This window comes from Ursus americanus, chromosome 6 (genome assembly GCF_024610735.1).
Source record: "Ursus americanus isolate L20-20 chromosome 6, mUrsAme1.1.p, whole genome shotgun sequence".
NCBI classification, from domain to species: domain Eukaryota; kingdom Metazoa; phylum Chordata; class Mammalia; order Carnivora; family Ursidae; genus Ursus; species Ursus americanus.
The window spans coordinates 48,778,210-48,795,652 of NC_142132.1; the positions used below are offsets into that span (position 1 = coordinate 48,778,210).

Genomic DNA, 17,443 nt, shown 5'->3' on the forward strand with positions numbered 1-17,443 from the left:
TTAGTGACACTCCTGGAAAGCACTCGTCTTCATCCCTCCTTTAAATCCTTTGGACTGTGATGGATTCTCCTTAATCTCTGGTTCTCAGAGGCACGACGGAGAGTACTTGTTTTCTGTTCTTCGCTGTCTTTGGGAATAGCTGTTTTCTACTCAAAGTGTGGTTCATGTTTGGGCAGCATCACTGTGGTCTGGGAGCCTGTTGGAAGTGCAGAATCTTAGCCCCCACCCAGGACTAAGACGTCGGAAACCATATTTCACTAAGACCCTTGCATGACTTATGTGCACCTCGGAGTTTGGGAAACACTGGACTCAGAGCCTCAGAAGACTTTTCTTAAGTAAACCTTCGAAGTGCTCACTGGTGAGAAATTATCCCGAGTGACAGCAGGAATAAATGCAGTGGGATTCTCACTGAACTATCTAAAATACTGAAGATCCTGCAAAGGCATAAGTGACACTCTAGTGGTTTGTCTCTTCAAAAGCAGGCTCAAAGTTCCTGTGATGAATTGAATGCTTTTCTTTTCTAGCTCCCTTCCTATTCATCCCAAAATAAATAAATAGATAGATAAATAACCAACCAACCAACCAACAAACCCACAGTTGTTTTTGCCTCAGTTTTAGAATTTGTGAGTAATGGAGTTGCCGGATGTAGCCTTTGCTGGACTCAGTCTGTGTCCTGTTGAATTGTTGTTTGACTCTACACTGGACACCAAGAAAGTGAAGGCAAGGGGAAGCCAGAAGGCTGAGTCCCGCAGGGAAGACAGTGTGGTCAGAGACAAGGCTGAACAGGGCGCTGCCTTCCTCAGGAATGGCGGTGGGATTCGCCGCTCGTAGGAGAAAGGACTGCAGTCAGATTGGAGGCAGTATACCAGCTCTTGAGAATTCCTTCTTTCGAATTCAAGCCTCCAAGTGATTGGATTTAGAATTTAGAAAACCATGAGCCACTTGTTAAGTAGCCCAAGATGTTCTGTGATGACAAAATTTTCCAGAAAAATATCTGTCCTCGTAAGAAGTTTTCTGGGAAGTTGAAAAATGACCCAATTCTACCTGCTCCCTATTAGAACCCAAGAATACAGGCATTTTCAGCATTTGGAGGCATGAATTGGTTCATTTCATGGTGCAACATTGAATGCTGTGATGTTATCAGTGCTTACTTGTGATTAGATGCTCGGGAAAATGGCTAGTTTCTCTGTGTCTCTTTCTCTGGTTTTCTCTTGCTTAGTTCAATTCAGCAGATATTAATTAAACACCTCTTATACAGGCAGCATAGAGGGTACTTTGTTGCTTTTTCTGGGAGATACAAAGTTGAGTGCATAATGGAGGGGCTCATGTTCCAAATTCCACTTGGCTGTAGCTGTGATCAGATGTCAGAGGACTCCAATACTACGATGGTAGCTAATGATAGTTAACATATGCCAGGTAGTGGGCCAGGTAGTGTCCTCATCATTCTATATTCATCACCTCAATTAGCCCTCCCATCCCCCCAGAGGTGGGCTCAGGTAGTTTTCCCAATAAGAAGAGCACGTCAAGCTGGGGAAATAAGGAACTGCCTCACCAGTGAGGGGGCAACTGATGTAAACTTTATCGAAAGAATTCGATTTGACAACTGAAAAATAGAGAGATATTGTAGAGATATATATTTCTGACAGAAGGATCAAGGGAAACAGTGACGGGAAATCAGAGGGAAAGCTTTTAGATTAGCATTGCCTAGCTCTGTGAGCTCCTCCCTGAAATAAAGGATTGTGTGACGAAATACCGTGTCCCTTCCCCCTACCCCCCCGGAGGTTTACAACTCCTATTAACATGTTAAGATTCTAGCCATCGCACTAAAAAAATGCCCAGTTTTGCTTTATTGAATCCAATCCTTCTCAAAAGTATTTCATCCATTCAAAGATGATCGAGCTATTGCTTGTGTGCCTTGCACTGTCCCAGGCACTGAAGATTCAGGTAGAATTTTCTGCCCTCAAAGTAACCTACATTTTCATGGGGGACCCTCTCTCCACTCTGTAAATTCGAGGTATAACACCTCTTAGTAAGTTCTGATGAGCTGACCTGGGAAATCTTAGTTGAGAGTACTTCTACTTTGCTGAAGCTTGGGGGAAATTGTGGGAAGTTAGCTTTTTAAGATAGAGTGAGGCCAGCACATCTGTTAGTGCAGTCTGTGGAGGGGTGCTGTGAACTATTGGCCAAGAGAAAGTTCTTAGGAACTTTCAGAGCAATTTGATAGATTAATTTTTTATTGGTGGCATTTAATAAGAAAAATTTTGGACTTGTACTTTGCATGCCTTGTCTTGTCTTCTTCTTTTTTTAGAATTCATTTTTGTTGGATTTTGTAGAAGTTTGAGTCTGCAAAACAGTGGATATTAGAAATAAAAACAAAACCCTGGTCGGTCCCCTACCTCAGATGGATTGAGAAGCTCTGTCCTGGATAATCCTGCATGCTGGGGGCTGAATCAGCCTCCTGAGGATTGCTCAGCAGGCGTCTGCTTGAGAACATTTACTTCCTGCGTGCTCTACCCAGATTAGAATTCTTTTAGTGATATTTTAAGAACCTTATTATTTGAAGCGTAAATGAGGATGTTCTTAACCATTCAAGATTGCAAAACCAAAGTCCTATTTGGACAGAGAGTGAACAGGCCAACCTTTAACAGGGCCTGACATCTCTTAAGCATAAATACCTTTTCTACACTGGAGAGAAAAATAGGGAGAGACTAGAGAAGCCTTTTACATAGTGAAAGAAAATACCAATTTCCAGCCACATAAGCAATACTTTCTTAAATCATTTCTAAATAATAATGCTTTCAAAAAGTTCTCATGTTACTCTTTACACAAACCCTTCCTTTAGCTTCGGTCCCTCTGGCACTCTTGGTGTCTTCAGAATAATCTGGCCTGGGGGTAACACAGTGGGGAAAATGTCATATATTCTTACACTTTTGCATGTGGTGTGGTCTGTTAATCTCTCTCAGAATACCTCATGTGGGCTAATTTTTTTTTCTCATAATGCCTGATGGAAGAAATCTCTTTTGTTAGGTCTGTAGCCCACCAGTCTGGGACTAAGAGGTTTGGCTCACATCCGCCCAAAATTAATTTTTGGAGTTGTTTATTTATTCGTTCACTGCTGAAGCAACCAGTTATCTGGCATTCCATCAAATCCAAATTAATTTGTTTTAATTGACATTGTCCTAAGCCTTTGGACGAGTCTGAAATCCTTTCGTCCTGTTCTCACATTCTGGAGAATGCAATCTGAAATAGGCCATAATTGTGGAATGCCAGATCGTTATGGAGTCCCTGAAATCCAATGCTGCTCTCAGAAGGGCAGCCGACCTGACTCCACGTCCAAGAAGTACAGCGTTGAAGTGCAATTTGGCACAGAGAAGAAATACATTCTGAAAGGGTGCAAATCACCATTCATGCCCCATCTCCTCTGCTTCTCTCCTTTGGTTTCAACTTTATCACCAGTTTGCTTCACCCCCAGAAAGCTGTAGCAGAATGCAGCACGGCATTCTCTGTTCTGGCACCTGCGAAGATCTTAATTCCATGAGTTGATTTTAGGATTTGTCATTATACTAAAGAATGTTGAGAAAGGGAGGGTGAAAGAGATAGCCATGTGCCCATTGATAAAAACCGGGGCAAGTGTGTTAAGATTGGAACATAGAGGAAATGAGGAGAGAATCCAGAGAGCCCAATGATAAAGCCTCCTTAACACTCAATTGTCCTTAACATTGTGCTTTCCAGCAAGAAATGATTAGATGCAACATTAAATCAGATTTTTCTCAGTGACAGAGCATGATCTTGAGGAATGGGGGTAAATGACCCCACACATTTTAATGACCACCCATACACTCATCAGCCTGGAGACCATAAATGCTGATCCCATGTTTATTATTGTAGTCAAGGGCTTGACACTTCCTGTGGGTGTTTTCTTTTTCTTTTTCTTGTAGGAATAAATATGTTTTTATGGGATCTAAGGCACATCAATCAGTTTATGTCACTGCACTCTGTTTTAGACTGTCACATCATAAAGGACAGTGACAAAGTATTATGTGATTTATATGTACAAATGTTCATTCAGATGTGGTCGGTTAGTTCTTTTAAAGGCAGTTTTATGATTTAAAATTGTGCATCCTTTAGAGGAAATTTACTAACTTTGAAGTTGGATAGATTAAAAAATAGTAATGCAATAAATACCTGCTAATACACTAATCTCTTACTACCAGTGCTGGGCAATGTTAGTGCGTCTGTTGCAACTCACCTCTTCTTCTTTTTTTTTTTTTTTTAAGAATTATTTATTTAAGAGAGAGAAAGAGCACATGCATGCACACATGTGAGAGTGGTAGGGGGGGAGAGCAGAGGGAGAGGGAGAGAGAGAATCTCAGGCAGACTCCCCACTGAGCACGGAACACATTATGGGGCTTGATTTCAAGAATCATGAGATCACAACCTGAGCCAAAATGAAGAGTTGGATGCTCAGCTGACTGCGCCCCTCAGGCCCCCCAACGACTTACCTCTTCTTAGTGTAGCTATTAGCATAATGGTCATTGGTTTTTATAATTTCCTTTTAGTTCATTACTTTTGATGTGCATAATATAAATATATTTAGATTAAAACAGTGTACTTGCTTTCAATTAAATAAGAATTGGCGTATGATAATCTCTGTAATTATTTACATGACTTCAGAGGTAGGGATAGACATTAGCAAAATTATTTGACTAGAATCACCAGAGTTATTCAGACTCTTTGCTGGAAACAGAAATCACCATGGTTGTCGCATACCCCAGCCAGGATGGCTGATTTTTCACATTCACTGGGCTGTTAGCATTAGAGAAACACAGTTTCACTCTAATCAGAGAAAGCATAAAAAATAAAAGGTGTCATTACCGACCCACCATTAGTAACACATGCAGAATCTAGAATCCAGAAGGTGTTACTTCCTTTGGAGCCAAGGCTCATGTTTCCAGTTGGAAGGTGCCCTTTGATGGTAGAGCCGGCTGCCCACGAACCGGTGTACAACCATTTTTGGGGGGGTTTGGACTAGACTGGTTGAAAAATAAGATAATGGAGAGAGCATAAATAAGCCAACGAGAAGTGCAGACGAGCCAGCCGAATGGCTCAATTTCCGTTCTCACTGAAGATTCTGTGAGTATTTGATGAATAAGGAGCTGCAGCACATCACCTGCTCGTCTTTGCTCTTCTAAAACAGCTGGAGTTTGATGTGGCAGCCAAAGGAGAGATTGCTGCCTTGGGAAACGCCTTGCCTTTGACTGATTGCTGAATGGCTGGCAGATTAATTTTGGCACCTTTCCTTAAGTCATTTTGGTCCCATTCCTTCATTTTTCTGCTGGGAAGTGTGTACATTACATTACAGTTAAAAATACCTGCACAACACAAATGTGGAGAATGGCATGTACTGTTTTCGGAAAGAAGTTGTAGGCTGGGATGGTTCCATTTTGTGACATAGAAAGGATGCCGCCATGCTCTGGTAGGAGGCCCGTGCTCTCAGTGCAACTCAAAACTAGTGTTACTCCTCATGGACCTCTCACAAGGTCACAGGCTCCAAGGTTTAAGATTTTGAGTCCTTGGTGAGCTTTGATTCTAGTCTTTCCCCTTTGTGCAGCAAATCCTCCCTGCCCACCCCCCCAAATCCTAGCACCACTCCTTCCTTATGTATTTACCCTGTCGTCTCTTGCAAGAGGTGACCAGGTGGGTAACCTGTCTGTTTATCCTCTGCGAAAGGGAAATTATAATGACAATAACTTGCCCCACCCTTTCTAGTTTCCTTTGTTCACTGTCATCTTCTCTTGTGTGAAGCACAAATGTTTTCAACTCAACATATTTTATACTTACTTTTCTGTTGTTAAGAATGCATTTCAGGGGCTCTGGGTGGCTCAGTTGGTTGTGTCTGACTTTCGATTTCAGCTCAGGTCTCAATCTCAGGGTCCTGAGTTCAAGCCCCATGTTGGGCTCCACACTGGGCGTGGAGCCTACTTAAAAAAAGGGGGGGGCAGGGAGCCTGGGTGGCTCAGCCGTTAAGCATCTACCTTCGGCTCAGGTCATGATCCCAGGGTCCTGGGATCGAGCCCCACATCAGGCTCCCTGCTTGGCGGGAAGCCTGCTTCTCCCTCTCCCACTTCCCCTGCTTGTGTTACCTCTCTCGCTGTCTCTCTCTCTGTCAAATAAATAAATAAAATCTTAAAAAAAAAAAAGAAAAGAAAAGAAAGAATACATTTCATTACTGCTGACAAAGGAAAAAGGAACATACACTTTCATTCTTGCTTTTTCAAAGTTAAGTTAAAGAGGCCATGTTTGAGACTTAGGCCAACCTTGGTAAGAAGTGATGGATGGTTTGAGCCTTGCTTTGGGATAAAGATTAGCTTGGCTGGCTGAGCCCACAGTGTGCCACTGTGTCCAGGGTCACGGGCTGGGGCTCATTTCCTGGTTCTCCTGATGTCATTGGCCTGTTCTTGTCATCCATCTGTCCCAAATTGTCATTCTTGCCTTTAAGGATTAAAAGGTCTTAGTGTTAATTATAATCACTGACTCTTCTGCTCTTACAATTATAGATACGGGTTTAATTTTTTTAATTGTGGTAAAATGAATATAACCTAAAATTTAGCATTTTAACCATTTTTAAGTTTGTGTGTAAAGGTATGCGTAGCACCTTTATCAGATTCCTCAAAAGCATGTTGACTTATCTGTATAGAAACAGTGTTAAAGATATGGGAAATTGGGGCACCTGGGTGGCTCAGTTGGTTAAGCATCTGACTTTGGCTCAGGTCATGATCTCGGGGTCCTGGGATCAAACTCCGTGTGGGGCTCTGCTCTTAGAAGGAGTCTGCTTCACCCTCTCCCTCTGCCCCTCCCCCCACTTATGTGTAAGTGCGATCTCTGTCTCTCTCTCTCAAATAAATAAATAAGATCCTTTAAAAAAATGTGGCAACTTAAAAGGTTGTAACAATGAATTGAGACCAATCAGTATTTAAACAGTCCATTTGGTGCTACTGTATCTAGCATTGTGGATGCCATCTGAGAATCTACATATGGATGGAGAAGAGGCCTTTTGCTTTCCAGAAAAGTTCTGTATATATTTCCAGTTATTTTGATATTGAGTTCCTTAGGCATTCTAGGTCTGCCACAGAGACAAAACTTGCAGGAAAAAAATATGGAAAAAAATCAGTAAAAGTCGGGTATATCTGGTCAGATATATCGTAGCCAGACATATCTGGTGCTTCTTCCAGCAAAGAGAAAAATATGGGAAAATAAATACCAGTTTGAGTAATATTTAATCAACAGCTAGAATAGGTCCTGAGATACTGAATGTGCTCAATAAATATTTGCTGAATGAATGAATGAATATTTGCCATGTTCAAAACAAACATGAATAATATTGCTACCCTGCAAAATTTTGTTTCTACTTAGTAAAAATTGTTTAATGATTAACCAACAATAAAATTTAGTTGAAAGAGTAGTTCTGTTAGGACACACAGGCATGAAAATACTGACCACAGCTAAAAGAACCATATTAAAACTATATTAACTGAGGAATACAACCACCAATCAATAATAATTGAGAAAAAGGTTCATATTTTCATTGTTTCTGAAAATCAGTTGTAATTAAATTAACCACATAAACAGCACATTATAAAGGGAATGTCTCTGCTAAAAGAATAGGCTGAATTCTTCCACTGCAAAAATACTATTTTCCCATAAAGCTCTACCATGAGGATTTATAATTGGCAATTTCTCATCTAAGTATCCTATTTACCAATAAAACAAATTACCGTACTATAATGTCCCAAATATTCTATATTTCAGATTATTGAAAAGCAGACTAGGCTTTCTTCAAATTAGTTAGAATTCATGACCTTTGCTTATGAAGTCAGAAATATCTTTTATTTGAAAAAAAAAAGTTGAACTCTTAGGATTCAGGGAAATTAAAAAATTTATGCTTAGTTAAACACATTGCAGTTAATTTTTAAAATCATACAGTTTAGCAGTAGAAATGGTTGAGTGCCTTTTTTTTAAAGACCCCACTCTGGGGAAGACCAATTTGTAGATAAACAACCCATACCCAGAAGCATTGCATAGCTAATGTCTAATGTGTGGGAGTAGGTTAGAAGCAGCTCAAACTAATGAGGTTAACCCACATACTCTAATCATCCAGGCTTGCACAAAGCAGACAAATAGCACAGAAGCAGGGAGCATTCAATTTATTTCTAAATGATTCCTGCCTTCTTTGTATTCCAGAGTGGCACCAAGTAGATGGTCAGTGTTCATTTCCCACTGTTTCCAAGTCTCTTTCAACTTCCAGCATTGCATTTCCCTAGTTAATTGACTATGGGGCCATAGGCAAGATGAGTTTTAATTCAACATCAGCACAAGACATTGTAAAAAGTCACTTCCTGTTGGCTGGGAAGCTGCCTCTCATCTCCCTCCCCCCGCTTTATGTAGCCTCCTAGTAGAGGTGTATGTAGGAGGCTGCAGCCTCCCAGGGACCACACAGCCTGCCTGCCTTGGGAATCCTGAGATCCCTGAGCTCCCAGAGGGGCTTGGCGTTCTTGTTGTTATTCACTTTATAATTTTTAAAGATCAATTCCAATGTAAAATCCTTCCAGAAGTGTTTAGCCTGAAGAGGGTTGTTGGGAAAACAAGTTGAGCTTGATTAATTAGAAAAAACCCCCACACATTTTAATGAAATCTGGAGTAAGACCTCTCTGAAACTACATTTTACTTTTTGTGATACCTAGGGTGTGGCTGGAAAAGTCTTTTTTTCCCCAAAGTAGAAATACATGTATTGTTTTACACACACACACACACACACACACACACACACACACACACACACACACGAAGCCTTCAGATAACAGAAATCTATAGAGAAGAGTGTCATTCTACCACTCAGATAACAATGGTTAGTGTTTTCGTATAAAGTTTTCTAGTTTTTCTATGGCTTTACAAGCATTCAGATAATTATAGGGTACTTTTTTAGCAGGGTCAGACTATAAATGCTATTTAGTAATGTGCCTTTTTATATAATTTCTATATGAACAGATACACGTTTTCACCATAATCTTTAATTGTTTCTTTGTGTTCCATTAAAAAATGTACCATTTGTGGTTATTTCCAATTTTTCATTAAAAGGATGTTCTTCCACAAATGGCTTTGTATATGTATCTGTCTGTTTCTTTACTAGGAATACTTGAAATGGACTTGTGCAAAGGAACATGAGCTTTAAAATTTTTTTGTTAACAATTGCAAAATTTCTCTCTAGAAAAGTTGTATCGATTTACCCGCCTGCCAGTATTGTGGGTGAGCGCCCACACGTCCACAACCTGGAAATCAGACAGGTTAGGAATCAGGGGTGCTTTAGAGGAGCTGTCCTACTATTCTATGTTCTTAGGGTCGTGGCCAGCTTCACGTAGGTGATGTGGTTGTATTCCTGGTTGCTGAAGATGATAACCATCACATAACTAGGGCATTCATTCGTTGGCCAGATGGTAAACTCTGGTTTCCCTTTTATGGTGTACTGTCATATCTTAAACCTCTGTGTTCTTCTCTCTTAGATTGAGGAAGACACGTGGCAGAAATACTACTTGGAAGGAGTCTCCAATGAAATGTACACAGAATATCTCTCCAGTGCCTTCGTGGGTCTGTCCTTCCCTACTGTTTGTGAGTAAGTGACCATTCACCATGTGCTCTTTGGCCCTCAGGGATGTGTAAGGTGGCCCTTGCAGGGAAGACACCTCACCTCTGCCCAGCACAGTCGGGGTACCCAACAATTACCGAGGGTATGCTGTGTGCTCTGTCTTGTGTGGTCAGCAGGAAGGTGGGTCATAACGTGGTCCCTCCTTGGGGGATTTCTGCTGGCCCTGCTTTTCCCCGCAGCTCTGGGAACCTTATTCTTAGATCGATCATTTGCACTAAATTATGAACTACATTTTTCCTGCATGTCTTGAATTAGGCTTCTGCCACGTAAACACAGTTATGAAGGGTGGTAGGAACCCATGTCTCTGATTTTACAAGGATGAAAACAAATCTTGCTAGCTCCTTGATGAAAGGAATTTTAATATTTTTCAGTCAAGCCAGATCATAGAGACATCGGAGAAGCCATTATTTGAAGTGCATTTTTGATTTGCTGAAGAAATGTGGAACAAAATGTGTGGAAGAAAGCCTTGAGACAGCCCTTAGGAATTTAGCTCTCGAAATGGACAACTGTCATGTTATGCCAATGAGAAGGCTTAGCTTCTCCTTCTGTTGGCTCAGCAGGAGGGATTTGAGCAAGAGGCAGCCCCAGCCTGCCATGGCCCCTCCAAGTAGAATAGGTGACCATCTAACGGATATGACCTCAAGAGTTCCAAGGGCTCTAGACCCCGAGAAACTTCCATTATGATGATGCCTCAGATTTCCCACTTAGAATCTCACATGTTGGGTGTAAGTCAAACAGGGGCTTTGTCCCCTATGAAAGCACAGACTCCCTAGGAATGCTGAAACATTAAGCTTGATCCATTGACACTTCAGCAAAAGATTTGATAACCTCAGTGTCACTGATGAAGACCGGGAAGAAATAGGGGAATCTGGGAACGCATTGGGCTGAGGAAGAAAAGCTGTTCCCTTGAGCTGTCTGGGTGCCTACAAACAAAACCCACCTTCTGGAAAGGGAGGTCTGAAGACAGTAGTCCTGGGGGCACTTGGGCTCCTCTGTCTTAGAGCTTTCTGTTCTGTGCATAGCACAGAGGGGACAGAGCGCCTGGGAGTTTGGTGTTTACCTGGAGACTCCTGTCAGCGAACACAGCAGGTATACTCTGTCTGTCTCTGGGCCCAGACCCTAAGCAATCCAAAATGGTCTGGCTGTTTACTGAAATTTCTCACCCTGTCTCTAAGCGAAAGTTTAAACGCTAAATGGACTGGAAAAGTGAATAGGTAATTGATTCGGAAGGAGTTATTTTCTGAAAATGGATGCCCCATTGTAACTCCCATGTGCTCCTTTCTTTGAGAGCTATTTCTCTTTCTGCCACAGAAAGAAGTTAACCATTCAAAGGCATTGGGTCCTGGAACATTGAGGCTGTCCCAGGGGATTTTCTCCACCTTGGAGTTTGGCCTGCCTGGGATACAAAGCCCGGGAGAATTCAGGACTTTTAATAGAAGCCGGTTTTATTTTTAAAAAGTAAACAACAGTTGAGCCCTCCTATATGAGGTAGGGGAGGTCTGAGCACATTGCAAAGGCACCGATGCCCGGAGGAGTTCTATGGCACTAGGGGCATTAGCAGGGGAGTGCGTGAAGATGCCCTCCTTGGCTGTTGATTTTCCCTGGCTTGCCTGGTGTTTATATCTACCCTCAGAAACCTGCATTCCCACTGCTTCTCTTATTCTGCTCCTGGGAACCAAGTCAGTTCATTTTAAGACTGTTAATCTGGAAGGTTAGAACCACGCCCCCTAGAAGCTGTAACTGGGATACCCACAAGGTACATTTGACTCACATTTGCCCTACGCGGTATTTAATGTCTTAAAAGTAACTTGCCAATATTTCAAAATAGTGGTAATTCACATAAAATCTAGATGTCTGACATCTCTTGAATATCTGATGAGCCAACACAGGACTTGCATTTCTACCAGATGCTAACTGGCTCCAGTTTGTTAGAAGGAAGGGTTTAGTGCAGGTCCTCCCCTCTCTGGTGTCTTAAACCGGGCCAGATTTGCATTAATATCCTGGGCCTGGCCCCGCAGACACGCGAGTTTGCCAACCCCAACTCACAGGGTGGTGTGAAACTTCATTGCCCTTCGGAGCTGGACACCAGTGGCTGCTGTAAATATGTCCCTTGATTGATTTTCTTGTTTAGAACATGATGTGAGCAGGAGAGAATCTTTCAGACACACCTTGTTGTCAGAGAATTTAATATTTGTTCAGCACGGCTTCTGGAATACAAAAAACCCAACTTCTGATGTGAGTGAGAACATGTTCGACTTAGTGCTATTATTCGTTCAGCACAATGGTACAGCAGAGGTAGGAATAATCAATAAAGAAAGGACATTTAATAAGATTTAGGAACATCCCAAAACATTGAAGCTCTCCTCAAGCATTTGATTATCTGGAGGCTTAATTATCTGTGTTTTCTACTTTAAATTAAAGAAAAGCCATAACTCAAAGTTACCAGCAGTTTAATGATAACACTCTTCAATTCAGGTTAATTAAAGCACAGCCGTAATTAGAGTGTAGTGTTGTATATCACCGGGCTGGCGCATAAGTATTTTCATTACAGTAAGAATTGGCTATTCAATTTGAAGATGACAAAAAGGACGCCAAAATATATTTTAAGCTGGTTCACGTAGAAGAAAAAAGAATTGGGGAATATTCTGGGTATAATAAAGCACAGATAAAATATACAGATTTTCAGAGCAGTTTCTGTAATTATGCACCGCATTAAAACAATATGCAGCCAATAACGTCTTAAAGCATGAAAAGAAATAAATTTGCTCTTCCCCTGGGCTGGCAGAGTGCCCCCTTGCAGGGTGAGATCACTGCACGGGAGAGCCTGGAGTTTTCACAGAAGCTGAGAGAGGAGCTTTTTTTTTTTTTTTTTAAGATTTTATTTGAAGATTTCATTTATCTATTTATTTGAGAGAGAGAGAGAGAGTGCGAGTGGGGTGGGAGGAGCAGAGGGAGAGGGAGAGAGAGAATCTTAAGCAGTTCCACGCCCAGTGAGGAGCTCAGTCTCACGACCCTGAGATCATGACCTGAGCCGAAACCAGGAGTTGGATGCTTAACTGACTGCGCCACCCGGGGCCCAGGAGAGCTAGTTTATGAAAAGATAAGGCAGCAGGATCCATGGTTGACATTTGAAGTCATTTCCCCAGAGAACGGAATGGGGGGAAGGAGAAGCAGGAAGGACAAAAAGCCCCCACAAGGCCAGCTTTTTACAAACAAGTGGAGGGATGCTCTCTCCTGTCCAGTTGGGACCCACCAGCTATGTCCTTGGACTTCTCTGCACCAGCCTTTTGGCTTCACTGGGTGTATCAGCAGAAGATGCAGCTTTGTTCCAAAACCAGTCACTCATGGGGACAGAATACAGTATTATTTCTAAATATGTCATTTACATTTTCTCATTTTATCTGCACAGTGATCTTCTGGTTTATATTAATATCACTGTCCCTGGCTTATCCTGACGGGGACACTGAGACTCAGAGGATGTTGGTGCCTCTCCAAAGCCACCTAGCACCCAAGTGACGGAGCTGGGTTCTGATGCTGGGCCTGTGTAATTGAGAGCAGCTTGGGGTAGCTGCTGGATGAAAGCTGGCTAATTAAGAGTCTCCTGGGGAGTTTACTAAATGGAGAGGTTTCTGGGCTCCATCTCTCGATTTCAGTATCTGGGGGAAGTGCCCCCCAAATGTATACTTTTTACAAGCAAGTCGGGTGATTCCGATACAAGGTCTGATGACTGGGACCCCACCCCCTCCCGCTACCACCACCACTTACCTCATCCCTCCACACCATGGGCTGGACTAAACTCCTCATTCCCCACTTTGGGCTCAGTCCCTGGAATGTTTCTCTCCGATTTTAGCCTTATCGAATTAGAAGTGGACCACATGTCACAAGATAATGGTAAGATTGGGGCCTTTGTGTGAGCTTCCTTGCCATCTTTCCTGCTTCATGTGGGTATTCTGCAATGTCCGGGGAGATAGGATGAGTCTACACGTCAGCACAGCAGGCAGACCACTGACTGCTCTGCCCCCTTCCCATGCCTAATCCAAGTCAGCATAGGAAGAAGGCATCGGGGTACTGAGCCCTGTAATGCTGAAAGCCATTGCAGGCTGGAGTGATCAGCGCTAAGTGCAGAGAAGCCCAGGGAAACCAGTATAAGTCAGAATACAACCCTCGAAGATGCCGCTTAGTCTTGTTGGCAACCGTGGTGTGTAGGTCCTGGACCTTCTCCGGGATGTCCTGAGGGTGTTCCTTTTAAGAGCCAGCAACTTCTGAGCATCTTCTTTTCATTTTGCACAGCTGCCTTGCCCCTGGGTTTGTGTGACAGTGTGATCAAGGCCGAGGAGCTTTGGGATCTGAAAGAGAAGTTTTCTGAACACCAGAAAACCACCTGCTCACTTTCCCTCCCACTCCCCACCATCCCCAGGGAAGCAAGTGACTGTGGAGGGTGCGAGGGGCCAACACCAAGCCTGCAGGAAGCAAGGAGCTGGGGTATGAGGCCGTGTTTGCCTCTAAAGGGTCTTGTTTTTTGTTTTTTTTTTAAAGATTTTATTTATTTATTTGACAGAGATAGAGACAGCCAGCGAGAGAGGGAACACAAGCAGGGGGAGTGGGAGAGGAAGAAGCAGGCTCATAGCGGAGGAGCCTGATGTGGGGCTCGATCCCATAACGCCGGGATCACGCCCTGAGCTGGAGGCAGACGCTTAGCCGCTGTGCCACCCAGGCGCCCCTAAAGGGTCTTGTTTTTGCACGGATCCCATAGTAGGATGCTGCATAATGTCACCGAGCGTGACCTGTGGAATTGCGAAGGCCCAGGCTCAAACCCCCGTTTCGGCCACTTAGTGAATATATCATTTGGGACAAGATAATTGATTTCTGCATACCTCCTTCCTTTGATAGTGACCAGTTGCCTGACTTTGGACTTGAAATAGAAATAGTACTTATCTCTCAATACTAGGTAATATCCTTTCACTTCTCCCACTTCTCCACTTCCCACCGTCAGTCCTGTCCCATCCAATACAATGTAAGCAACAAGAAAGGAAAGGACACCTTGTGGCATTTCCAGGTTATATTTATTCTTACCCTTTAGAAAAGTCCTGCCCGTCAGTCAGTCACCAGCCAGTCAATCAACTAGATATGTAATGAACTTAGGATACTTGCGCCATTGTGCCAGGCATGGTGCCATCTCGAGAGGAACCTGCAGTTAGATCTAATAAAGTATATGCACATTAAAAAATTAATAGCAATACTTCTAACGACAAATAAAGAACTCTGTTTCCCTACAGTGGCTGCCTTCAGACAGTTTGCAGTCTGGCTAAGGAAAATAATACCCACCCTCGGGGAGAACTGAGCACCCATAAGTGCTTGATGGATGAGAGTTTGACGGGTGCACATACTAGAGGACAGAGGCTGAGACTTATAGGGGGGAGAAAGAGCTCCCTGTAGGCTGGAGGTGACCAGGAGAGGCTTTCTGGAAGAGATGACATTTGAACTGCACAGTGTAAGGAGATTGGATTCAGAGAAGGAATAACGAGGGAAGAGGGAATTCTCGGTACTAGGCAATCAGGAGACTGGGAGCCACATGCCACTCTCTCTACACCCGGATCTCTGAGATTTTCCAAGGAGAGCAAACTGATTTCTCCTTTAGATGGGAGGAGACAAATCAGATTTCTCATGACATGTGATGTTTTCAGGGGAAAACAGTGATAGTGTTTTTATCATAAGAACTAGTAATCGTGAGGCTGTACCCCTCTGCCTCCAGATGAGAAAGTGAGGGCAGAGGGGAGAGGAGAGAGGTGGAGAAGGAGGAGTGGGAGGAAACCACAGTTTCTGAGCTTGAGTTGCCTCGAGAATGCCATGTACCGGGGCCTGAATCCAGTCCAGTCCAGTTGGAAATGGGATGCTAGCGGCTTGATTTGATGTTCGGTACACATAACACACACACAGTTTGCATTTTGTCTGACTACTAAATAATAGCAAAGCTTACGAAAATGCATTTATTCATGCTTTGGGCAAATGCTAATTGTCCATATCAAAGAATATAATTATTTCTAAATTCAAGTGTCTTAGGCGTGCTAGTGGAGATGTTGTGCGTGTGTATGGGTTTGAGGGTGGGGGTGCTGAAGCCTTCCCCACTCCACCTCTATCAAAGCTATTGGGAAATGAGATCTGAACAACATCTCCATGAGCATTTTAAATCACTTCCTTTTTTCTTGCTCCTGAGTCTTATAAATCCTGCTGTTTCAAATTTCCTTTAAGTAGATGTTTCCATTTCAAGAGCCTATCATTTTAAATCAAAGTTCCTAAATGTGAATCCTTTTCATTCTAGCCCCTACATCCTAAAGATCTGGTTTCCCAGTGCATGGTATTTACATCTGCATCTATTCTGATTACGTGCATCAGCCTGACATGGCCAGGGTCCCTCTGGATAACGGAAGAGGGGCCCCAGTTTGGGGAGGGGAGCTGAGTTTGGAGGGCACAGTGTGGGCTGTCTCTTCTCTCCTCACCCCTCACTCCTGGGTGACCCAGCTTCAGCAGTTCCCAACCACACCTTTGCATACCCTTCTTGAACACATTTGAAGGGGCAGACTCCACGAAGGGTTTCTCTGTTTAATTCATATAGGCAAGCAATCTGTCTAGTCAAGGGGGCTGATTTAATGGCAAGAACAATTTATGTCCCTCTGGGTAGGTAGAAACAGTTGGACTCTAATTCTTAAGAGCCTTTGTTCAGGAACATCTGGGTTGAAACTACTGTAGTTAACAGATGATGCTAGCAGTAAAAAAAAAAATAGGCATTATATAATGTCATTGTCAAATTTGGTAGACCTCTACTTAATAATTATCAAGAAAGCAATCTAACTTGTTATTACAACAGTTTTATTGCAGATTGCTGGTTTAAGACCTTTTTGTGACAAGTGGCATTTTTTTTCTGGAAAAAATTCATTTCTGTTCCCCTGTAATTATTTTCACAACCAGCAATGACTTCCTGCTTTGGACATATTGGGACATTTTATTTTAGAAACCAAGAATTAAATTGCTGCTAACTGTTTATCACATTGCAAAGGCTTTCTTGGTTCTTTCTAATACCCTCCCTCACCCTAAGTCCCTTTCTTATTCCGCCCCAGTCCTATATATGCGGAGACACTGAGTAAAGCCCTAAGGAGGACTCTAAGAATGGATGAGCAAAGCCCATTTTGCTTTACCAAAAACAATGGTGTTGATGATACAAGTAAATATTTCATCTCAGGACATCAGTTCTGAGTAGTCTGACGACAGTTTCTGGGGAGTGAACCCAAGCTGTGAGAGTCCCAAGGACAAACTGCTGTCTGGATCTTAGAATTGCATTTGCATTTCGGCATATTGATTCGAGGCCAATGTTAGGTTCCCAGAGCGTATCACTGCTATTATTTCTTTTGACATCCCTCTTTTCCCAATCTCTCTACTTCTCATGAACAAGTTAAGAGGCATCTTGTTTCATGATTTGATACTCAGCTCCCAAGCCTTCTCTGCTTAGACTTTCTTAGTTGACTACTTTTTTTTTTTTTAAAGATTTTATTTGTTTATTCGACAGAGATAGAGACAGCCAACGAGAGAGGGAACACAAGCAGGGGGAGTGGGAGAGGAAGAAGCAGGCTCATAGCAGAGGAGCCTGATGTGGGGCTCGATCCCATAACGCCGGGATCACGCCCTGAGCCGAAGGCAGACGCTTAACCGCTGTGCCACCCAGGCGCCCCTTAGTTGACTACTTTATCT

The 17,443-nt window shown here is 42.8% G+C and overlaps 1 protein-coding gene across 6 annotated transcripts in view; it reads left to right on the top strand.

The window, feature by feature from the left end:
• The window catches only part of KCNMA1 (potassium calcium-activated channel subfamily M alpha 1), a 710,872-nt gene that overhangs the window by 545,750 nt on the left and 147,679 nt on the right, over positions 1–17,443 (top strand). For all 6 annotated transcript variants that reach the window (XM_045783283.2, XM_045783284.2, XM_045783288.2 and 3 more), the window contains exon 15: positions 9,558–9,667. In XM_045783283.2, the coding sequence (XP_045639239.1) occupies positions 9,558–9,667 (110 nt within the window). The remainder of the gene's footprint in view (positions 1–9,557; positions 9,668–17,443) is intronic.